The sequence below is a fragment of the Crinia signifera genome, chromosome 2 (genome assembly GCF_055691185.1).
Source record: "Crinia signifera chromosome 2, ASM5569118v1, whole genome shotgun sequence".
NCBI classification, from domain to species: Eukaryota; Metazoa; Chordata; class Amphibia; order Anura; family Myobatrachidae; genus Crinia; species Crinia signifera.
In genome coordinates, this window is record NC_139218.1 from 404,066,448 (window position 1) to 404,089,379 (window position 22,932).

Here is a 22,932-nt window from a genome sequence, read left to right on the forward strand (position 1 = left end):
CACTGGCACGGCAGCTACACACCTTGTTGTGATTAGTGTGCTGCGGCACGGCAGCTACACACCTTGTTGTGATTAGTGCACTGCGGCACGGCAGCTACACACCTTGTTGTGATTAGTGCGCTGCAGCACTGCAGCTACACACCTTGTTGTGATTATTGCGCTGCGGCACGGCAGCTACACACCTTGTTGTGATTAGTGCGCTGCGGCACGGCAGCTACACACCTTGTTGTGATTAGTGCGCTGCAGCACTGCAGCTACACACCTTGTTGTGATTAGTGCGCTGCGGCACGGCAGCTACACACCTTGTTGTGATTAGTGCGCTGCAGCACTGCAGCTACACACCTTGTTGTGATTATTGTGCTGCGGCACGGCAGCTACAAAACGCTGATATAGAGTAAAGTAACTAAAGTCCAAGGATAAGCAGCAATAAAATGTGGTAAAACAGGCGTCAGGCAGAAGCAGGGGCGGAACTACCGCCGGTGCAGACGGGGCAGTGCATCGGGGCCCAAGGGGTTAAAGGGGCCCGGTGCTGCCACCTGCCCGATGACAGAGTTCCGTGGGGGGTTTTTTCCATTGTGCATGGCCGCACACAGATGGCAGTGGGTACATGGCAGGGCAGCAGGTGCATGTACGTGTGGGGCAGACATGGATGCAGAAGCAAAGGCAGCAGCGCCCTGCATCCATTCTGTGTCCGGCGGTGACCGTCCTCCTTCCAACAGGCAGCCAATCGCAAGGCTGCCTGTTGCTGCTCTCAGCCTTGGAGCCTGAGAGGAAGTGAATTCCTGTCTGCTCTGAGGCTGAGCACGGAGGGCTCTAGGAGGAGTGGCGGAGCGTCACAGACAGCATCGCTGCCGTGCCAGGGGTAAGTTATTTGGAGGGAGGGGGGAGCGCATTACGAAGATGAAACATTGGGAATTATAAGGGGGGGGCGGTGGCACGCTGCATAAAACTTGTTAAAATAAAACGGAAGCTGGAGGCAAAAAAATGTGTGTGTTATCATATTAAAGGGGGGAGGGGGTGGAGGGTGCCGAAGAAATTAACTAAAAATGTAATACGGGCACAAACCCTAACCCTCCCAGCCTAACTAACCATACACACCCCTTCCCCTGCTGCCCAACTGTAACACACCCCACCCTCAGCCTAACCTTAGTTATACACACCCCGATAACCTAGCCCTAACTATACATCCCCCATAGACTTAACCCTAAATATACACCCCCTCCACAGCCCAACCATTCACCACCCACCTGCAGCCTAACCCCACCCATCCAACTCCCCACAGCCTAAACCTACCCATACTCTCCCGCCCGTAGCAGTCTATAGCACTAACCATGCAGGGACACAGTCTGCAGCCTATAACCCTAACCACACCCCCTGCAGCATATAACCCTAACCATACACACCCCGCAGAATATAACCCTAACCATACACACCCCAGCCTATACCCCTAACCACACACACACACCGTAGCCTATAATCCTAACCATACACACCCCAGCCTATAACCCTAACCATACACACCCCGCAGCCTATAACCCTAACCATACACACCCCCCGCAGCCTATAACCCTAACCACACACACACCCTGCAGCCTATAACCCTAACCATACACCCTGCAGCCTATAACCCTAACCATACACACACCCCGCAGCCTATAACCCTAACCATACACCACTGCAGCCTATAACCCTAACCATACACACACCCCGCAGCCTACAGTATAACCCTAACCATACACACACACCGTAGCCTATAACCCTAACCATACACACACCCTCCCAGCCTATAACCCTAACCATACACACACTTTGCAGCCTATAACCCTAACCATACACACACAGCCTATAACCCTAACCATACACACACACCCCGCAGCCTATAACCCTAACCATACACACACACCCGCAGCCTATAACCCTAACCATACACATACACACCCCGCAGCCTATAACCCTAACCATACACACACACACACACACACCCCAGCCTATAACCCTAACCATACACACACCCTGCAGCATATAACCCTAACCATACACACACACCGCAGCCTATAACCCTAACCATACACACACACCCCGCAGCCTATAACCCTAACCATACACACACACACACCCCCCAGCCTATAACCCTAACCATACACACACCCCGCAGCCTATAACCCTAACCATACACACCCCAGCCTATACCCCTAACCACACACACACACACCCGCAGCCTATAACCCTAACCACACCCCCTGCAGCCAATAACCCTAACCATACACACACACCCCGCAGCCTATAACCCTAACCATACACACACCCTGCAGCCTATAACCCTAACCATACACACACCCCACAGCCTATAACCCTAACCATACACACACCCCGCAGCCTATAACCCTAACCATACACACACCCCGCAGCCTATAACCCTAACCATACACACACCCTGCAGCCTATAACCCTAACCATACACCCCGCAGCCTATAACCCTAACCATACACCCCGCAGCCTATAACCCTAACTATACACACCCCAGCCTATACCCATACCATACACACACCCTGCAGCCTATAACCCTAACCCTACACCCCGCAGCCTATAACCCTAACCATACACACCCCAGCCTATACCCATACCATACACACACACCGTAGCCTATAATCCTAACCATACACACCCCAGCCTATAACCCTAACCATACACACCCCGCAGCCTATAACTCTAACCATACACACACCCCGCAGCCTATAACCCTAACCACACACACATCCTGCAGCCTATAACCCTAACCATACACCCTGCAGCCTATAACCCTAACCATACACACACCCCGCAGCCTATAACCCTAACCATACACCACTGCAGCCTATAACCCTAACCATACACACACCCCGCAGCCTACAGTATAACCCTAACCATACACACACACCGTAGCCTATAACCCTAACCATACACACACCCTCCCAGCCTATAACCCTAACCATACACACACATCGCAGCCTATAACCCTAACCATACACACACAGCCTATAACCCTAACCATACACACACACCCTGCAGCATATAACCCTAACCATACACACACACCGCAGCCTATAACCCTAACCATACACACACACACCCCGCAGCCTATAACCCTAACCATACACACACACACACACACACCCCAGCCTATAACCCTAACCATACACACACCCCGCAGCCTATAACCCTAACCATACACACCCCAGCCTATACCCCTAACCACACACACACACACCCGCAGCCTATAACCCTAACCACACCCCCTGCAGCCTATAACCCTAACCATACACACACACCCCGCAGCCTATAACCCTAACCATACACACACCCTGCAGCCTATAACCCTAACCATACACACACCCCACAGCCTATAACCCTAACCATACACACACCCCGCAGCCTATAACCCTAACCATACACACACCCCGCAGCCTATAACCCTAACCATACACACACCCTGCAGCCTATAACCCTAACCATACACCCCGCAGCCTATAACCCTAACCATACACCCCGCAGCCTATAACCCTAACCATACACACCCCAGCCTATACCCATACCATACACACACCCTGCAGCCTATAACCCTAACCCTACACCCCGCAGCCTATAACCCTAACCATACACACCCCAGCCTATACCCATACCATACACACACCCTGCAGCCTATAACCCTAACCGGGATGCGGTCATTTGGTCTACTGCATTATGGTCGACAGTCATTAGGTCGAATCCATTAGGTCGACATGCTAAAAGGTCGACATGACTCTAGGTCGACATGGGAAAAGGTCGACATGATTCTAGTTCGAAAGGTCATTAGTTCGACAGGTCATTAGTTCGACAAGGTCATTAGTTCGACATTGTCTATGTCGACATTCACAAGGTCGACATGGAGTTTTTCACTGTTTTTTGAGCCAACATGTGCCGACAGGCGGTATTTCATGCCCTACCATCCACTAGGGCGTGGAGGGAGAATAAAATAGTGTGCCGAGCGTAGCGAGGCACCGTGCCCGACGCATAGCGAGCGCAGCGAGCGATGCGAGGGGATGCAGTGCACTTTAAACTGTGTCCATGTCGACTGTGTTGACATTCAGGTAAAAAAACAGTGAAAAACCCCATGTCGACCTTGTGAATGTCGACATAGACAATGTCGAACTAATGACCTTGTCGAACTAATGACCTGTCGAACTAATGACCTTTCGACCTAGAATCATGTCGACCTTTTCCCATGTCGACCTAGAGTCATGTCGACCTTTTAGCATGTCGACCTAATGGATTCGACCTAATGACTTTCGACCATAATGCAATAGACCAAATGATCCCAACCCCCCTAACCATACACACACCTTGCAGCCTATAACCCTAACCATACACACACCCCGCAGCCTATAACCCTAACCATACACACACCCCGCAGCCTATAACCCTAACCATACACACACACCCCGCAGCCTATAACCCTAACCATACACACACACCCTGCAGCCTATAACCCTAACCATACACACACCCCGCAGCCTATAACCCTAACCATACACACACCCCGCAGCCTATAACCCTAACCATACACACACCCCGCAGCCTATAACCCTAACCATACACACACCCTGCAGCCTATAACCCTAACCATACACACACCCTGCAGCCTATAACCCTAACCATACACCCCGCAGCCTATAACCCTAACCATACACCCCGCAGCCTATAACCCTAACCATACACACACCCTGCAGCCTATAACCCTAACATACACACCCCGCAGCCTATAACCCTAACTATACACACACCCCGCAGCCTATAACCCTAACCATACACACACCCCGCAGCCTATAACCCTAACCATACACACACCCTGCAGCCTATAACCCTAACCATACACCCCGCAGCCTATAACCCTAACCATACACCCCGCAGCCTATAACCCTAACAATACACACCCCAGCCTATACCCATACCATACACACAGCCCGCAGCCTATAACCCTAACCATACACACACACACACCCCGCAGCCTATAACCCTAACCACACACACTGCAGCCTATAACCCTAACCATACACACCCCGCAGCCTATAACCCTAACCATACACACACCCCGAAGCCTATAACCCTAACCATACACACACCCTGCAGCCTATAACCCTAACATACACACCCCGCAGCCTATAACCCTAACTATACACACACCCCGCAGCCTATAACCCTAACCATACACACACCCCGCAGCCTATAACCCTAACCATACACACACCCTGCAGCCTATAACCCTAACCATACACCCCGCAGCCTATAACCCTAACCATACACCCCGCAGCCTATAACCCTAACAATACACACCCCAGCCTATACCCATACCATACACACAGCCCGCAGCCTATAACCCTAACCATACACACACACACACCCCGCAGCCTATAACCCTAACCACACACACTGCAGCCTATAACCCTAACCATACACACCCCGCAGCCTATAACCCTAACCATACACACACACCCCGCAGCCTATAACCTTAACCACACACACAGCCCATAACCCTAACCATACACACACATGCCACAGCCTGTAAACCAAACCATACACACACATCCCACAGCCTGTAGCCCTAATCTTACGCACACACACACACACACACACACACACAACACTGCAGCCGTCTTTGGCGCACTGTTCCCATTTCGAGTGGGGCGGGGGGCCCAAAGAATATTTTTTGCACCTGGGCACACTACTCGCTAGTTCCGCCTCTGGGCAGAAGGGAGGAGTGCCAGGCACATAACTTCCGAGAAACTGGAAATATCGGTACTAAGCTATAACTGGATCTGGACAAGACCACGGAACGCCGGACCGGACATCAAACTCTGCATTCCACAGCTTGTACTGTCCAGTCCAGGAGGTGTCCCGTCCAGGGGGTGTCTTGTCCAGTGAGTCCCTGTGATAGCTTTCACCAAGGACATTGGGAAGGGGAGATTATAGCCTCCCCATGTGGACTGGATTGTTTTGGTTTTTATAAACCCCCTCCCACCCTTCCCCGGACCATGCAGGGAGGCTGTATTCTCCCCCTTCTCCTCTCCCTGGTGACAGGTGTCAGAGAAGCGCCACCACACTTTCCCGGCAATGCCCCCCCTAGACCGGACACTACAAGCTCCAGAATTACATATATTGATGAATGGAGCCTGTCCTGTCGAGTGTTCCGGGGTCCTGTCCAGTTTTTACCCATACCCGGAAATATCCCCAGCACTGGATGTGTCCACCTCCTGCCTCATCAGCACGAGATTGGCTGTGGCCGAGATGTCAGCAGAGCTGGGTTTGTTCAGAGAGACTAAGGGTTCCAGAATCAAACATCTAAACCCTACCGAGATGGTGGCTCACCTGGCTGCTGGTCCACAAGCTACAGTATGCTGACCAAATCAGAGGTTCTTATTCCGGGACGTGATACCTGCACCAACCCACACGTAGTCTCACTGTGCTCTGGGTCATGGGTGGGTACTATTAGCTTCTTTGGAATTTTGAGGGGCACCCACAGTACCTCTGCTATTGTAACCGATACAATCATTTACATAATTAATAGATCAGATCTTAGGCACCCATTTAGCAATGATCGCATTGCGGAATATTACCGCCCAGGATCGCATTGTAAAATGAATCATCCCCCGCTCGCAAAGACAGAGCTCCGAAAGGGGGTCTAGGCATGCACGGTTAGCGCTGACCACCTGCCAACCCCACTGACCACACTGCCCGGCGGCAGTGCGATCAGGAGCCCATAGGCTACAATAAGCTATTGCCATCTCAGAATGCCGGTAGCCCAGGGATGCGATGCACTGCTATTCGTACAGAAAGGGACCAGGGGCGATGAAGAGGTGTTAACACATCCGACGAAAAAATGGAAAGAAATGGTGATAAAGGTTAGAACCTTGATGATAGGGAAATAATCTTTATCACAACACACGGGAGAGGGTTCTTCAATAGCGTACCCGTACTCACGCTCAAGATTGAAATTTTGTGCTCATAAAGGTATCTTTTGCAACACTAGGGGATTTCACCACAGGTGGATTTGGGTAACCGGATGCGTACCGTACTCACAAGTTGGAATTGCTGGTACAGGCGCATCAAGGTTTCTTTATTTAGGAAAGGGAACCCAGTCTCTCAATTGCAATATGAATCCATAGTTTGCACCATATAAAAGACAGAAAGGCTTCTTTCAGGAAAGGGGTGTACACATTTATTGGTGTAAAAACAGAATAATGGGGAACACCAGATGGAAAAAACACGGTACCTGGTGACTGGGGTATTGGCCTTATACCCCAATCATAACCGCATGCAAGTGGTGGATTTTCCCCAAAGAAGTACAGCAAGGCTCCTCTCCTGCCAACGCGTTTCGACAGGATAACCTGTCTTTTTCAAGGCCTAGCCTTGAAAAATTTCAATCTTGAGCGTGAGTACGGGTACGCTATTGAAGAACCCTCTCCCGTGTGTTGTGATAAAGATTATTTCCCTATCATCAAGGTTCTAACCTTTATCACCATTTCTTTCCATTTTTTCGTCGGATGTGTTAACACCTCTTCATCGCCCCTGGTCCCTTTCTGTATGAATTGCATCCACGTGGGGTTGAGTGGTGACCCCTTCTTTCGGACCGGCAGAAGAAGAGCGACTGCGCCTTGGGACTGATTACTTTTTGTTCGTTTGTATATGCGATGCACTGCTGCCCAATGTTGATACATCCCCCCATAGAAACATATGGGGGAGATGGCGGGTGGTGGTACAGGAGGGATTGCAGCAGGTATCGGAGATTCCTGCTGCAGTCCCTCCTACATACATTCGAGGGATACTTAACATTTGTGGCTATCCCCCGAAAACGGGTGTTTTTTGGGTGTTTTTGGAGATTTGGCCACACAAATGATAAATGGGCCCCTTAAGACTGTTAGTGGCTGTCCTGTAATAGTTACTGTAGGTTTATAATTTGTAGTTTGGAGATGAAGACGTTCCTCAGAATGTTGAACTGTTATGTACTGGCATTCTGTTACTTTGTTGCTCTTTTCCTATTGCTAATGTTTCCATTTCTTTCCTCTATGCAGTGCGTCGGCAGTGCTGCGTTTGTTACAGATGGAGAAAGAGGATGACTGCCCCCAGATGGAGGGTCAGCTGTCATCACTGGACATGCGGGTGAGAAATGAAACCTAGAAAGTGAAGGCAGATATGAACTATGGCCCATCTAACTGCCCCTTCCATTATCCTATAGGCAAACTCATCTCATTCTGGTACATGGTTAGTACAGGATATGGTCATTAGGTCCAACCACTGAATGTGGACAGGCTTTAGGTTAACATCTAAAATAGGTCAACAGGGTTGGAAGGTCGAAAAAAGCATTAGGTCAACGATAGCAAGGTCAGCAGTCCAAAGGCGGGACATGTGCCGACAGGTATACTTTGCCAGTTTCTATGTTCACTATGTCAACATCCAATCAAAATTCATGTCAACCTTTTGACTGTCGACATTGTCATTGTTGACCTAATGCTTGTGTCATCCTACCAACCCTGTCAACCTTAGCCATGTTGACATATTTTATGTGTCAGACTAAGGCCTGTTGACCTTCAATGGTTGACCCAATGCATGTTGACCTAAAATTGGTCAACCCAATGACCCATATAACTCGGGTGTAATCATCAGGTTACAGGTCAAACAGGGATAGATTGCTTTAGCAGCCTGGGCAGCCATCAGATTCAATCATCCACCTAATGGTGGTCCCTTTGTCTAGATAACGCCAATGCATTTTCCCCTGTACTTAGGTCTTTTTCAAGGATTCCAGTGAGAGAAAAATATTGCCGAACATTGGTACAAAAAAATGCTGTTCTTATTGAGATAAAAATAGTGGCCTAGGCAGGCCCTAGATTTGACCCCATGGCAGTACCTTGGAATGAAACAACCTGAAGTTTGGACTAAACGGCATCAACCACATTATCATGTGGTAAGCAGTATCATGCATTCTCATACTGCTATACCACATGAGACTGGTTGAATTAATGAATTTGAAGGGGTCATTAGAGAATTTATGTGTATGGAGGCACATTACAAAACCATAATGATGTATGTACTTTCTGGACACAAATGTCGAGGTGGTCTTCAGCTACTGGATTTTGTGTCATACAGCAGCTTTGCATATTTCTCTTAGCACATGCAGACATGTCCTTACATATGTGCCTTTTTGGGCGCACTCTTTATTGTATAAATTTGATATGGTTACTGCATTAAAACGTAACTTTTAATTGGCTTCTTACACTTAAATATTGAGAGCATTCGTCAATTTATGATCAGTCGTTTGATACATGTTCAATTGACTGTCAATCAAAAATCACATATAACATTGAGATAAGACATGGACAAACAAACATTTAAGAGACATGCTGTACTAATAGCTTGTCTTGATGTACACCATAGTATCCCTCTGATATTAAATTACCTCAGTACAATACCAATTTTTCTATTATATTATCAAAAGATTTAAAATATTAAATGCCTTAGCAGAATATCAACTGATGGCTCAGCCGCTTCAGCTCGGACCATCTCTCATGCTCTTCAATTGAAATACCGAGTCACTTGATGCCCCTTATGATCAGGTGGAAAAGGGGAAAATCCCTAAATGGTGATTGGAGATATGATCGGATGGAAAAGGGAAAAATCCCTAAATAGTGATTGGAGATGGAGGAAAATGACCCCCGTAAACAGTACTCCTACAACCGGTGGCTCCTGAGTATCTGCTGTTAATTCACCCGTCTGAATTACCAACCAGTCAGTTCACCAGGAGTCTCCTCTCTGGTTAATGAACTGGCCCCATCCAGGCACTGCTGGATTATGGCCTCTAGGGGGGTATGTAGGTAACCTATTGGACTGAATGTTGAATGAGAGTACCAGGTTGGTTGTTGTAAAGGAGTTACGGTACAGTACACTTCTGCTTTCCAATTCAGCTTCGTGAGTCACCCTGGTGCTTTTCAGTATTGCAGGGAGACACTGCGGGCTGAATGGATGAGAGAGTGTTTACATATCGAATTTATACAATAAAGAGTGCGCCCAAAAAGGCACATTTGTCTTTTGGTTTGCTTCTTGCAAACACCCCCCTCTACTCAGTTACAGATACTGAATGTGTTGGGCGCACCACCAATCCAAGACTACCTTAATTTCATAAGAGCAGTCCAGTATATTGGTCTCTTTGATGTTTTTCATATGAATATATAAAAACTATGTACTAGTCTGTGCGGATCCATACCCCCTTTTTCCTTTGCAACTATGTCCTTACATATGTTTCATATGTGCTTCATTCGGCACAAGATGCTAAGCATGTCTACCACGAGTGGTGACTGGATGAATTTACAAAAAAAATTGCCACAAAGGTATAAAGTAGCAGATTATTGTAGCATATCTTAAATTAAATTAAATGGGAAGTTAGTTTATCCTTTGGTGTCAGGAAATGATAGATCTGGTAGAATATCTCTCTACTGTATATGCTAATAATGGCCCAATGTCTCTGTGATAGATGGATCAGATCACACAGTGTCTCACCTGGATCACTTCTGCACTTAAAGAGAATGGCATTACCAGCAAAACTCTGATTTTAGGTAAGAGACAGACAGCGGTGTATTATTTATTTTAAGAAGAGACAGATGGGTAAATACATATATATGGGAATCACATTGCTTAAAATAAAGCTGTACTGTACAATAGGATACATATATGAGGGAATCACACACATCATATAATGCTGTACTGTACAATAGGATACATATATATGAGGGAATCACACACATCATATAATGCTGTACTGTACAATAGGATACATATATGAGGGAATCACACCGCATGACATAAAGCTGTACTGTATGATACATATATGAGGGAATCACACACATCATATAATGCTGTACTATACAATAGGATACATATATATGAGGGAATCACACACATCATATAATGCTGTACTGTACAATAGGATACATATATATGAGGGAATCACACCACATGATATAATGCTGTACTGTACATTAGGTTACATATATATGAGGGAATCACACAGCACGCTATAAAGCCGTACTGTACAATAGGATACATATGTGACAGAATCACACAGCATGATATAAGGCTATACTGTACATTAGGAGACATCTATAAGGGATCCCATTGCATGATATAAAGCTGTACTGTACAATAGGATACATATGTATGAAGGAATCACACCACATGATATAAAGCTGTACTGTACAATAGGATACATATATGAGGGAATCACACTGCATGATATAAAGCTGTACTGTACAATAGGATACATATTTGAGGGAATCACACCGCATGACATAAAGCTGTACTGTACAATAGGATACATATATGAGGGAATCACACCGTGTGATATAAAGCTGTACTGTAAAATAGGATACATATATGAGGGAATCACATCGCATGATATAAAGCTGTACTGTACAATAGGATACATATATGAGGGAATCACACCACATGATATAAAACTGTACTGTACATTAGGTTACATATATATGAGGGAATCACACAGCATGCTATAAAGCCGTACTGTACAATAGGATACATATGTGACAGAATCACACAGCATGATATAAGGCTATACTGTACATTAGGATACATCTATAAGGGATCCCATTGCATGATATAAAGCTGTACTGTACAATAGGATACATATGTATGAAGGAATCACACCACATGATATAAAGCTGTACTGTACAATAGGATACATATATGAGGGAATCACACTGCATGATATAAAGCTGTACTGTACAATAGGATACATATTTGAGGGAATCACACCGCATGACATAAAGCTGTACTGTACAATAGGATACATATATGAGGGAATCACACCGTGTGATATAAAGCTGTACTGTAAAATAGGATACATATATGAGGGAATCACATCGCATGATATAAAGCTGTACTGTACAATAGGATACATATATGAGGGAATCACACCACATGATATAAAACTGTACTGTACAATAGGATACATATATGATGGAATCATACTGCATGACATAAAGCTGTACTGTATGATACATATGAGGGAATCACACCAAATGACATAAAGCTATACTGTACAATAGGATACATATATGAGGAATCACACCGCATGATATAAAGCTGTACTGTACAGTAGGATACATATATGAGGGAATCACACCACATGATATAAAGTTGTACTGTACAATAGGATACATTTATGAGGGAATCACACCGCATGATATAAAACTGTACCGTACAATAGGATACATATATGAGGGAATCGCACCGCATGACATAAAGCTGTATTGTATGATACATATATGAGGGAATCACACCACATGACATAAAGCTATACTGTACAATAGGATACATATATGAGGGAATCACACTGCATGGTATAAAGCTGTACTGTACAGTAGGATACATATATGAGGGAATCACACCACATGATATAAAGCTGTACTGTACAATAGGATACATATATGAGGGAATCACACCGCATGACATAAAGCTGTACTGTATGATACATATATGAGGGAATCACACCGCATGATATAAAGCTGTACTGTACAATAGGATACATATATGAGGGAATCACACCGCATGACATAAAGCTGTACTGTATGATACACATATGAGGGAATCACACCGCATGATATAAAGTTGTACTGTACAATAGGATACATATTTGAGGGAATCACACCGCATGACATAAAGCTGTACTGTATGATACATATATGAGGGAATCACACCACATGACATAAAGCTGTACTGTACAATAGGATACATATGAGGGAATCACACCACATGACATAAAGCTGTACTGTACAATAGGATACATATATGAGGGAATCACACCACATGATATAAAGCTGTACTGTACAATAGGATACATATATGAGGGAATCACACCGCATGACATAAAGCTGTACTGTATGATACATATATGAGGGAATCACACCGCATGACATAAAGCTGTACTGTATGATACATATATGAGGGAATCACACCGCATGATATAAAGCTGTACTGTACAATAGGATACATATATGAGGGAATTACACCGCATGATATAAAGCTGTACTGTACAATAGGCTACATATGAGGGAATCACACCGCATGACATAAAGCTGTACTGTACAATACATATATGAGGTAATCACACCGCATGACTTAAAGCTGTACTGTACAATACATATAGGAGGGAATCACACCACATGATATAAAGCTATACTGTACAATAGGATACATATATGAGGGAATCACACCGCATGACATAAAGCTGTACTGTACAATACATATATGAGGGAATCACACCACATGATATAAAGCTATACTGTACAATAGGATACATATATGAGGGAATCACACCGCGTGACAAAGCTGTACTGTACAATACATATATGAGGGAATCACACCACATGATATAAAGCTATACTGTACAATAGGATACATATATGAGGGAAACACACCGCATGATATATGTTGTACTTTACTATACATTATCATACATATGAGGAAATGGAGGCAGGAAATATATACTGTCATGGCCTCTGTATCTACATCTAGAACAGTATTTGTGTGTGGTAATGTTCTGAAGCAGAACAGCTTTGTATGTATATACAGTAGTTTAATGTGTATAACCTTTTTCTCGCATGGAAAGCAATTCAGTCTAATGCCATAATATCATTAAGTGCTCTTAGGAACTACAAGTATCAGCTCATGTCTTTGCTCATCTCTGAAGGTCTAATTTAACACTAGAGCTGACATTTTTGTATTATGGATTTTTCAGAATCTGAAAAGACCCAAGGAACCACTACTGACTCAACAGCCTAGTAATACAGGACCACTACTAACCTAACATCTCAGTAACACATGATGATTATGGACATTACAGCCAAGGAATATGGAACCACTACTGACCTAGTAGCCAAGGAACACTGGATTAAGAGTGATTAAAGCTGAGGAACATAGGACAACTACTGTCCTTAACAGCTCAGTAACATAGGACCTGGGCCACTACTGACTTAATAGACAAGGCTCACTGGACTGACTGACCTAAACTGAGCAACATGGAACCACTACTGACCTAATTTAAAGAACATGGGACCACTGCTGACCTAAACTGAGGAATATGGGACCACTACTGACCTAAGCTGATGCATATTGGATCCCTACTGACCTAATTTGAGGAACATGGGCCCACTACTGACCTAAGATGGGGAACATGGGGCCACTACTGATCTAAGCTGGGGAACATGGGACCACTACTGACCTAAGCTGGGGAACATTGGACCACTACTCTCCTAAGCTGAGGAACATTGGACCACTACTGACCTAAGCTGAGGAACATTGGACCCCTACTCACCTAAACTGGGGAACATTGGACCCCTACTCACCTAAGCTGGGAAACATTGGACCACTACTCTCCTAAGCTGGGGAACATTGGACCCCTACTCACCTAAGCTGAGGAACATTGGACCACTACTAACCTAAGCTGGGGAACATGGGACCACTACTCACCTAAGATGGGGAACATGGGAACACTACTGACCTAAGATGAGGAACATGGGACCACTACTGACCTAAGCTGGGGAACATGGGAAGACTACTCACCTAAGCTGGGGAACATGGGACCACTACTGACCTAAGCTGGGGAACATAGGACCACTACTGACCTAAGCTGGGGAACATGGGGACACTACTCACCTAAGCTGGGGAACATGGGAACACTACTGACCTAAGCTGGGGAACATGGGACCACTACTGACCTAAGCTGGGGAACATGGGAACACTACTGCCCTAAGCTGGGGAACATGGGACCACTACTGACCTAAGCTGGGGAACATGGGACCACTACTCACCTAAGCTGGGTAACATGGGAACACTACTCACCTAAGCTGGGGGAACATGGGAACACTACTAGCCTAAGCTGAGGAACATTGGACCACTACTCACCTAAGCTGAGGAACATGGGACCACTACTCACCTAAGCTGGGGAACATGGGACCACTACTGACCTAAGCTGGGGAACATGGGACCACTACTCACCTAAGCTGGGGAACATGGGACCACTACTCACCTAAGCTGGGGAACATGGGACCACTACTCACCTAAGCTGAGCAACATGGGACCTCTACTCACCTAAGCTGAGGAACATGGGACCACTACTCACCTAAGCTGAGGAACATGGGGCCACTACTCACCTAAGATGGGGAACATGGGACCACTACTCACCTAAGATGGGGAACATGGGACCACTACTGACTAAGCTGAGCAACATGGGACCACTACTGACCTAAGCTGAGCAACATGGGACCACTACTGACCTAAGCTGGGGAACATGGGACACTACTGACCTCAGCTGGGGAACATGGACCACTACTAACTTTACTAAACTAACATTTAAACAATAGCCACCACCAGATTGACCAAGCTGCAAAACCCACAGAACACAGGAGCGCTACCAGTTTGGGGTATCTCACCTACACAACCTCTGTAAAAATAAATTATTTTAAAATGAAAAAGCCCCCCCATTCTTCTCCTCAGCCCCCCCCCACACACACACACACACACACATTCCTCTCCTCAGCCCCCTCCCCATCTCAAAATTACTTGTTTTAACCGAAACTGTATTAAAGTTAATGATGCTTTGTAATGTCTGTATGAAGGTCACACATGCAGTATTATTCTATATGATGTATTATGATATTTATTAAACAAGTGAATATAAAAGGGATAACTATTGTCCGGTGTGAAGGATGGGCATTGGCGATAAAAGTGAATTGTGACATCCTCTACTCCACAGTAATTAATGTACATTTTAGCCCTATTGTTCCCTATGTATGTCTGTATTTCCCAGGACTTTATTCATGTAAGCCCCAAATGCGTATTACTTAAATATTGTAACTGTGTATGTGGAGACAAATGGTCCGGCTAGAAGCGACCAAATGCTTAGATTAGAATCTGTTCAGTTTGTGTATAGTTTTTGGTTCAGGGATCAAAGGACCTCTTTATAGGCTGTTTAGTAACAGAGACAACAGGTAGTGGCAGAGACATACACTTCCCCCCCAAATAACAATAAGCTAAAGGCTGGATAACACCAGGGTCAGTCTCCAGAGAAGAGATCTGTTTACATGAAGGTGTGAAATCCCTCACATACACAAGCTTCAAAGCCAGATGAAGGGAGTGAGTTAATCAGCCCCTGGACAGGTAATAGGAGACCCTGTTATATTCATACAACTGCACCCAGCATAGGAAGGGTTAAGAATTCCTGAGGGAGGGGGAGAGGGGTGCCTTTGGGATGTAAGTTGGTGTGTGCAGGAAGAGAGGGAAGAGATGTGAATGAGAGCAGAAGGAGAAGAGAGGAGGAAGGAGGTTAGTCGCAGTCTTAAGGTTCAGAGGTATGCTCTACCTGTGTCTTGTGGAACGCCTCATCCTCGCTTCTGTGGAGTTGCCAGTGTTTTGTGGACTTATACAGTTTTCTGCTATCACAGCTGTGTGGACAAGTGATAGTTTGCCCTGTGGAACTGATCTGGGACTGTGACTATACAAGGACTGTCTGTTTGGGCCTGCTACCTGAATATCTTTCTACTCTGCAATTTACCTTTGCCACTGTTTATTGTCTATTTGTGCGTGCTGTGGAAAATAAACCGTCCTTCTGGTTTCATCTGCTCGGTGTCTGAGTGATTGAAGAATCCCGTATCTTCACATTTGGCGGCAGCAGCGGGATCACTCAGACACCAACCTTCGAGCAACGAGTCATAAACACCTCAGGGAATGGATCCAGCACCACTATGCTACCGATACAGCAAAAAGGATCAACTGCAGGATCTGTGCCGTACGAGGCAGATTGAGTTTGAGGCATTGGACACCAGAGCAGCATTAATGGCAAAGCTGGCACAATGGGACCAAGAACACCCTGGACAGGAGGACGATGAGGACCCCGTCCTAGAGCGGAACGAGGTGCAGGGGGCCAACAGGACAAATGCTTCAGGGGCTGCGCTGCCTGTTGGAAATGCAGATCAGTTGCAGGACTTGCTGGCAGCTCTGGGACAAGGAGCCTCAGTTTTGGGAGCTGCATTGGGGTTGCAGTCCTCTATACCCACTACGGCAGCATCAGTAAGCCAGGTGGCCAGGCTGAGATATAATGACATCCCACCTTTTGATGATGCCGGTTCGGATATTGATACCCATTTGCAGATGTTTGAATCTGTTATGACTTTGCATGGAATTGAGGCAGCAGAGTGGCCTCGATTTCTGTTCCCCAGTCTGAGAGGAAGGGCTCTGGAAGCATTCCATGCCCTGAGCCCAGAGCAGGTGCTGGTATATGAGGAGGTACGGAGTGTCCTGCTTGCTAGATATGCGGTGACTGCTGAATCATACCGTGTGAAGTTTCGCACCATAACCCGAAAAGGCGATTCTTCATTTACAGAGTTTAATAACCTGTTGCGGAGGAACTGTGATAAGTGGCTGTCCGTGAAGCAGGCCCTTACTGTAAAAGATATTAAAAATGCTTTTATCTTGGAGCAGCTGCTGAACAAGATGCCTCTTGAGATCAGAGAGTGGGTAGCAGATCGGACCCCTACCACCCCTGAGAAAGCGGCACAACTAGCGGACGAGTTCACAGCTAACAGGCCTCGGTGGAGAGGGGCCAACATCGAGGAAAAGACCAATCTCCGACGGGCCCAGCCAGATCGGGATCTACCGGCGGCCCCCCAACGCCCAGCTCCACAGGCCCCCAACCCCCGGCCTTGGGGACCCGAGCTACCAGGAGCCCGTCGCTGCTACAACTGTGACAAGGTGGGTCATGTCCGCCGAGATTGCCCCCGGGGAAGAGGACCATTTCCAGGTGCCCGACATGCCTTGCCTCGAGTAGCTGTGTGCCAGGAACCATCATTTGGGGGAGGGGGAGGGGAGTACTGTCCTGATGCGCCAGAGGCGGAGGAAGTAGTATACCAGGTGGAGGTGGTAGCAGCTATTGGAAAAGCCACCCCGGATAACATGAAGCCACATCTACAGCCTGTAAAAGTTAATGGGAAGGAACTGCAGGGGTTAAGAGATTCGGGTGCCTCCATCACCCTTATCCGCCCAGAATTAATCCCCCCCTGCCAACTACTGAAGCAACGGAAAATTAAGATCTCCATGGCAGGGGGGCAGATCACTGTCATCCCCATGGCCCGGGTACACTTGGATTGGGGTCAGGACTCTGGGGAAGTGAACGTGGGACTTCTGGAAGGGCTCCCCACCCATGTTATTCTAGGAAATGATTTGGGTGGTGGATTGGCCAGTTGTTTCGTGGGAGCTATCACCCGGAGCCAGTCACAGGCTGGAGAGATAGCACCTGAGGGCCCTCTCCCGCCAGCACCAGGAATTACTGCTACAGCCCCTGAGCCACCGCCGGTGAGTAACATGGTACCAGACTTGCTTGACTGTGACGTGAATCTGGGGGAGGTAGATAGAGTGGAATTTAGGGAAGCCCAACAAACAGATCCGTCCCTAGCTAGCCTCCGCAGGGCAGCAGGACGGAGTGATTGGGGAACTCAGGAGGATCGCATTCAGTGGGAGGAGGGGAGACTGTACAGGGTGCCAGCAAAAGCAGACCCATTAGAGCCCGAAGTCCCTAGGAAACAGTTAATTGTTCCCCAGCAGTACCGTGCGCGATTGCTAGCACTTGCCCATGACATCCCCTCAGCAGGCCATTTAGGGATTCGTAAAACCCGGGCCCGACTGCTGCGGCACTTCTTCTGGCCAGGGATAAACCAGGAGGTAAGACAGTATAGAGAGTCATGTGGGGTCTGTCAACGCCTCGGGGGACCCCCACGTCGTGTCCCCCTACAACCCATGCCTGTGATCAGTGAGCCATTCAAGAGAGTGGCCATGGACATTGTTGGGCCTTTTAAGAAACCGAGCAGAACAGGAAAGAAATACATACTGACTGTGGTTGACTATGCGACTAGGTACCCAGAGGCGGTGGCGCTGGCATCCATAGATGCTGAGCATATTGCCCAGGCTCTCATGGATATCTTTAGTCGTGTGGGATTTCCCGAAGAAGTGGTCACCGACCAAGGTGCGCAATTTCAAGGGGACTTACTGCAGACCATATGGGCCAAATTTGGGGTCCATCCCTTTCGCACCACTGCCTATCACCCCCAAACAAACGGATTGTGTGAGCGATTTAATGCGACCCTTAAGCAGTTGCTACGGGCATATGCTGAATCAGAGGGGGGAGACTGGGAGAAATCCTTGCAACAGCTGCTATTCGCATACCGCGAAGTAAGGCAAGATTCTACCGGGTTCTCCCCTTTCGAGTTACTATATGCCAGAAGGGTCCGGGGTCCTCTCGACTTAGTCAGGGAAAGCTGGGAAGGATCATTCCAGGAACCGGAGGTTCCGGTCTTAGAATATGTGGCCCAAATGAGGGAGAGACTGCAAAGGCTAATGCAGCTTGCGCATGACCATATGCTGGAGGCACAGGGAAGGCAGTGCCACTATTACAACCAGCATGCACGTGAACGGGAGTTGGAAGTGGGTCAGAAAGTGATGGTACTGGTACCTGTACGAAAGCACAAGTTACAGGCGACCTGGGCAGGGCCATATACTGTAGTGGACCGACAGGGGCAGGTAGATTATATCATTGCCCTAGATCAAACCGGGAAGCGGGTGGGCACCTACCACATAAATAGATTAAAAAAATATGTCACCAGGGAAATAGGGGCTGTGGCAATCTGCTGCCCACCAATGGATGACCCAGAGACTGACCCTATCCCTGACATTCTGGCAGCAACCAAGAAGGATGTGGGGGTGGAGGCCGTGCCCATAGGCACACAGTTAACTGAAACCCAGACCCGACAAATGAGGGAGGTTTTGGAGCTAGTGGGGCCTCAGTTCACTAGCAGGCCGGGACGCACTCATGTAGCAGCCCATCATGTCGACACCGGAGCAACTCGGCCCATTAGGCAACCAGCATATCGGCTGAATCCCGAGGTGCTCAATATGATGAAAAAAGAGGTAGACGAAATGCTGGCGCTTGGGGTCATTGTGCCATCAAATAGTCCCTGGGCCTCCAGCGTGGTCTTAGTGCCCAAAAAGGATGGGAGTACACGCTTCTGCGTGGACTATAGGAAGCTGAATGAGGTGACAGTGACAGACGCATACCCCATGCCCCGGGTAGATGAGCTGTTAGACAGGTTGGGGATGGCTCGCTATGTGTCCACCCTGGACCTTAGCAAGGGGTACTGGCAGATACCCCTTACCAGAGAGGCACAGGAGAGGTCAGCGTTCAATACCCCATTTGGGCTTTTTGAATTTACTGACATGCCCTTCGGGATGAAGAATGCCCCTGCCACCTTCCAGCGTACAGTAGATCGCATACTGACAGGGTGTCAGGAGTTTGCCCAGGCCTACCTGGATGATATAGCAATTTTTAGTGAGACCTGGGAGGATCATCTGCAGCATGTAGCCCAGGTTTTAGCAGAGATTAGCCAGGCAGGGTTGACAATCAGACCGGATAAGTGTCAGATGGGGATGGCAGAGGTGCTGTACCTTGGCCACAGGGTTGGGGGAGGCCGTATTCGTCCAGAACCAGCAAAAATTGAGGCCATTCTGAAGTGGCCTCACCCCACTAACCAAAAACAGGTACGTGCCTTCCTGGGCACAGCGGGGTACTATCGTAAATTTGTTCCTCAGTACAGCACCATTGCCAAACCACTGACTGACCTAACGACCAAGAAGTACACCCGAAACATTGACTGGACCCCTGACTGCGAGCAGGCTTTCTCCCAGCTTAAGGACATCTTGTCCCGGTCCCCAGTGTTAGCCGCCCCTGACTTCCGCCGGCGGTTCATTGTGCAAACAGATGCTTCAGCTTGTGGAATAGGAGCTGTGCTAAGTCAAATAGGGGAGGATGGGTGTGAGCACCCAGTTGCCTTTATTTCCCGAAAACTAGTTGCCCGCGAGATAGCCTACGCCACCATTGAAAAGGAGTGCCTAGCCATCGTCTGGGCACTAAAGAAGTTGCAGCCCTATGTGTATGGGCGTGAGTTTTCAGTGGTAACAGATCATAACCCCCTTAGTTTTCTACAACGTACAGCCGGAGACAATGGACGGTTACTGAGGTGGAGCTTAGCCCTACAACTGTACAACTTCTCTATTTCTCACAAAAAGGGTAAAGATCATGGAAACGCGGATGGCCTATCCCGTCAGCAGGAACCAGACCCAGTGCCACCTAACACCAGGAGACCAGCCCTTGCCATTACCCAGGACACCAGGAACATGGACTAAAATGTGGGGGAGGAAATGTGAAGGATGGGCATTGGCGATAAAAGTGAATTGTGACATCCTCTACTCCACAGTAATTAATGTACATTTTAGCCCTATTGTTCCCTATGTATGTCTGTATTTCCCAGGACTTTATTCATGTAAGCCCCAAATGCGTATTACTTAAATATTGTAACTGTGTATGTGGAGACAAATGGTCCGGCTAGAAGCGACCAAATGCTTAGATTAGAATCTGTTCAGTTTGTGTATAGTTTTTGGTTCAGGGATCAAAGGACCTCTTTATAGGCTGTTTAGTAACAGAGACAACAGGTAGTGGCAGAGACATACACTTCCCCCCCAAATAACAATAAGCTAAAGGCTGGATAACACCAGGGTCAGTCTCCAGAGAAGAGATCTGTTTACATGAAGGTGTGAAATCCCTCACATACACAAGCTTCAAAGCCAGATGAAGGGAGTGAGTTAATCAGCCCCTGGACAGGTAATAGGAGACCCTGTTATATTCATACAACTGCACCCAGCATAGGAAGGGTTAAGAATTCCTGAGGGAGGGGGAGAGGGGTGCCTTTGGGATGTAAGTTGGTGTGTGCAGGAAGAGAGGGAAGAGATGTGAATGAGAGCAGAAGGAGAAGAGAGGAGGAAGGAGGTTAGTCGCAGTCTTAAGGTTCAGAGGTATGCTCTACCTGTGTCTTGTGGAACGCCTCATCCTCGCTTCTGTGGAGTTGCCAGTGTTTTGTGGACTTATACAGTTTTCTGCTATCACAGCTGTGTGGACAAGTGATAGTTTGCCCTGTGGAACTGATCTGGGACTGTGACTATACAAGGACTGTCTGTTTGGGCCTGCTACCTGAATATCTTTCTACTCTGCAATTTACCTTTGCCACTGTTTATTGTCTATTTGTGCGTGCTGTGGAAAATAAACCGTCCTTCTGGTTTCATCTGCTCGGTGTCTGAGTGATTGAAGAATCCCGTATCTTCACATCCGGCATTCTATATTTGACAATTCCACCCTCTGATCAGGAGAAGTTGTACATGTGACCCGACACCTAGGAACATACAGTTCACTCAACTTGAAGTAACCCTCTAAATATATGATAAGCCACATCTGTAAATGTGTAGATAAGTAAAATCAGTATTATGATCACAATAATAATCGTCATTGCTCTATACATCATATCTGACAACCAACTCCCCACTACTGAGAATTACGTGACAGGATCTAACCATGACCCCCATGCATCATATCTGACTCCCCACTACTGAGAACCACGTGACAGGATCTAACCATGACCCCCATGCATCATATCTGACAACCAACTCCTCACTAATACATCTGCACGAGATGTGAGCGAACGTCCGCCCTGGAAGCCCAGGTCACTGATCTAGAGCGGACCATTCAGCGACTGAGGGATATTTCCAATCTTGAGCAAAGCCTAAATAGAACGGTGGAGGAGTTGCAGATGGGGTCACTGGTAGAGGAGGAGGATCAGGTAGCCAGCTGGGTCACGGTTAGAAGGGGAAACAAGAGGGACAGGAGGGACAGGAACGACATCTCGGATCTATCACACCCGAACAAATTTGCCCGGTTGGACGAAGTTTCGGGGGAGGATAGAGTTAGTGAGGTACCAAGGC

At 47.2% G+C, this 22,932-nt stretch overlaps 1 protein-coding gene across 1 annotated transcript in view; it reads left to right on the forward strand.

The window, feature by feature from the left end:
* Window positions 1-15,758, forward strand: part of LOC146058638 (transient receptor potential cation channel subfamily M member 2-like) — a 183,064-nt gene extending 167,306 nt beyond the window's left edge. Inside the window, exons 26-29 of the mRNA XM_083170911.1 lie at window positions 8,085-8,172; window positions 10,538-10,619; window positions 13,817-13,947; window positions 14,176-15,758. Coding sequence (XP_083027037.1) covers window positions 8,085-8,172; window positions 10,538-10,619; window positions 13,817-13,860 — 214 coding nt within the window. The 3' untranslated portion in view covers window positions 13,861-13,947; window positions 14,176-15,758. The remainder of the gene's footprint in view (window positions 1-8,084; window positions 8,173-10,537; window positions 10,620-13,816; window positions 13,948-14,175) is intronic.
* The last annotated feature ends 7,174 nt before the right edge of the window (window positions 15,759-22,932 follow it).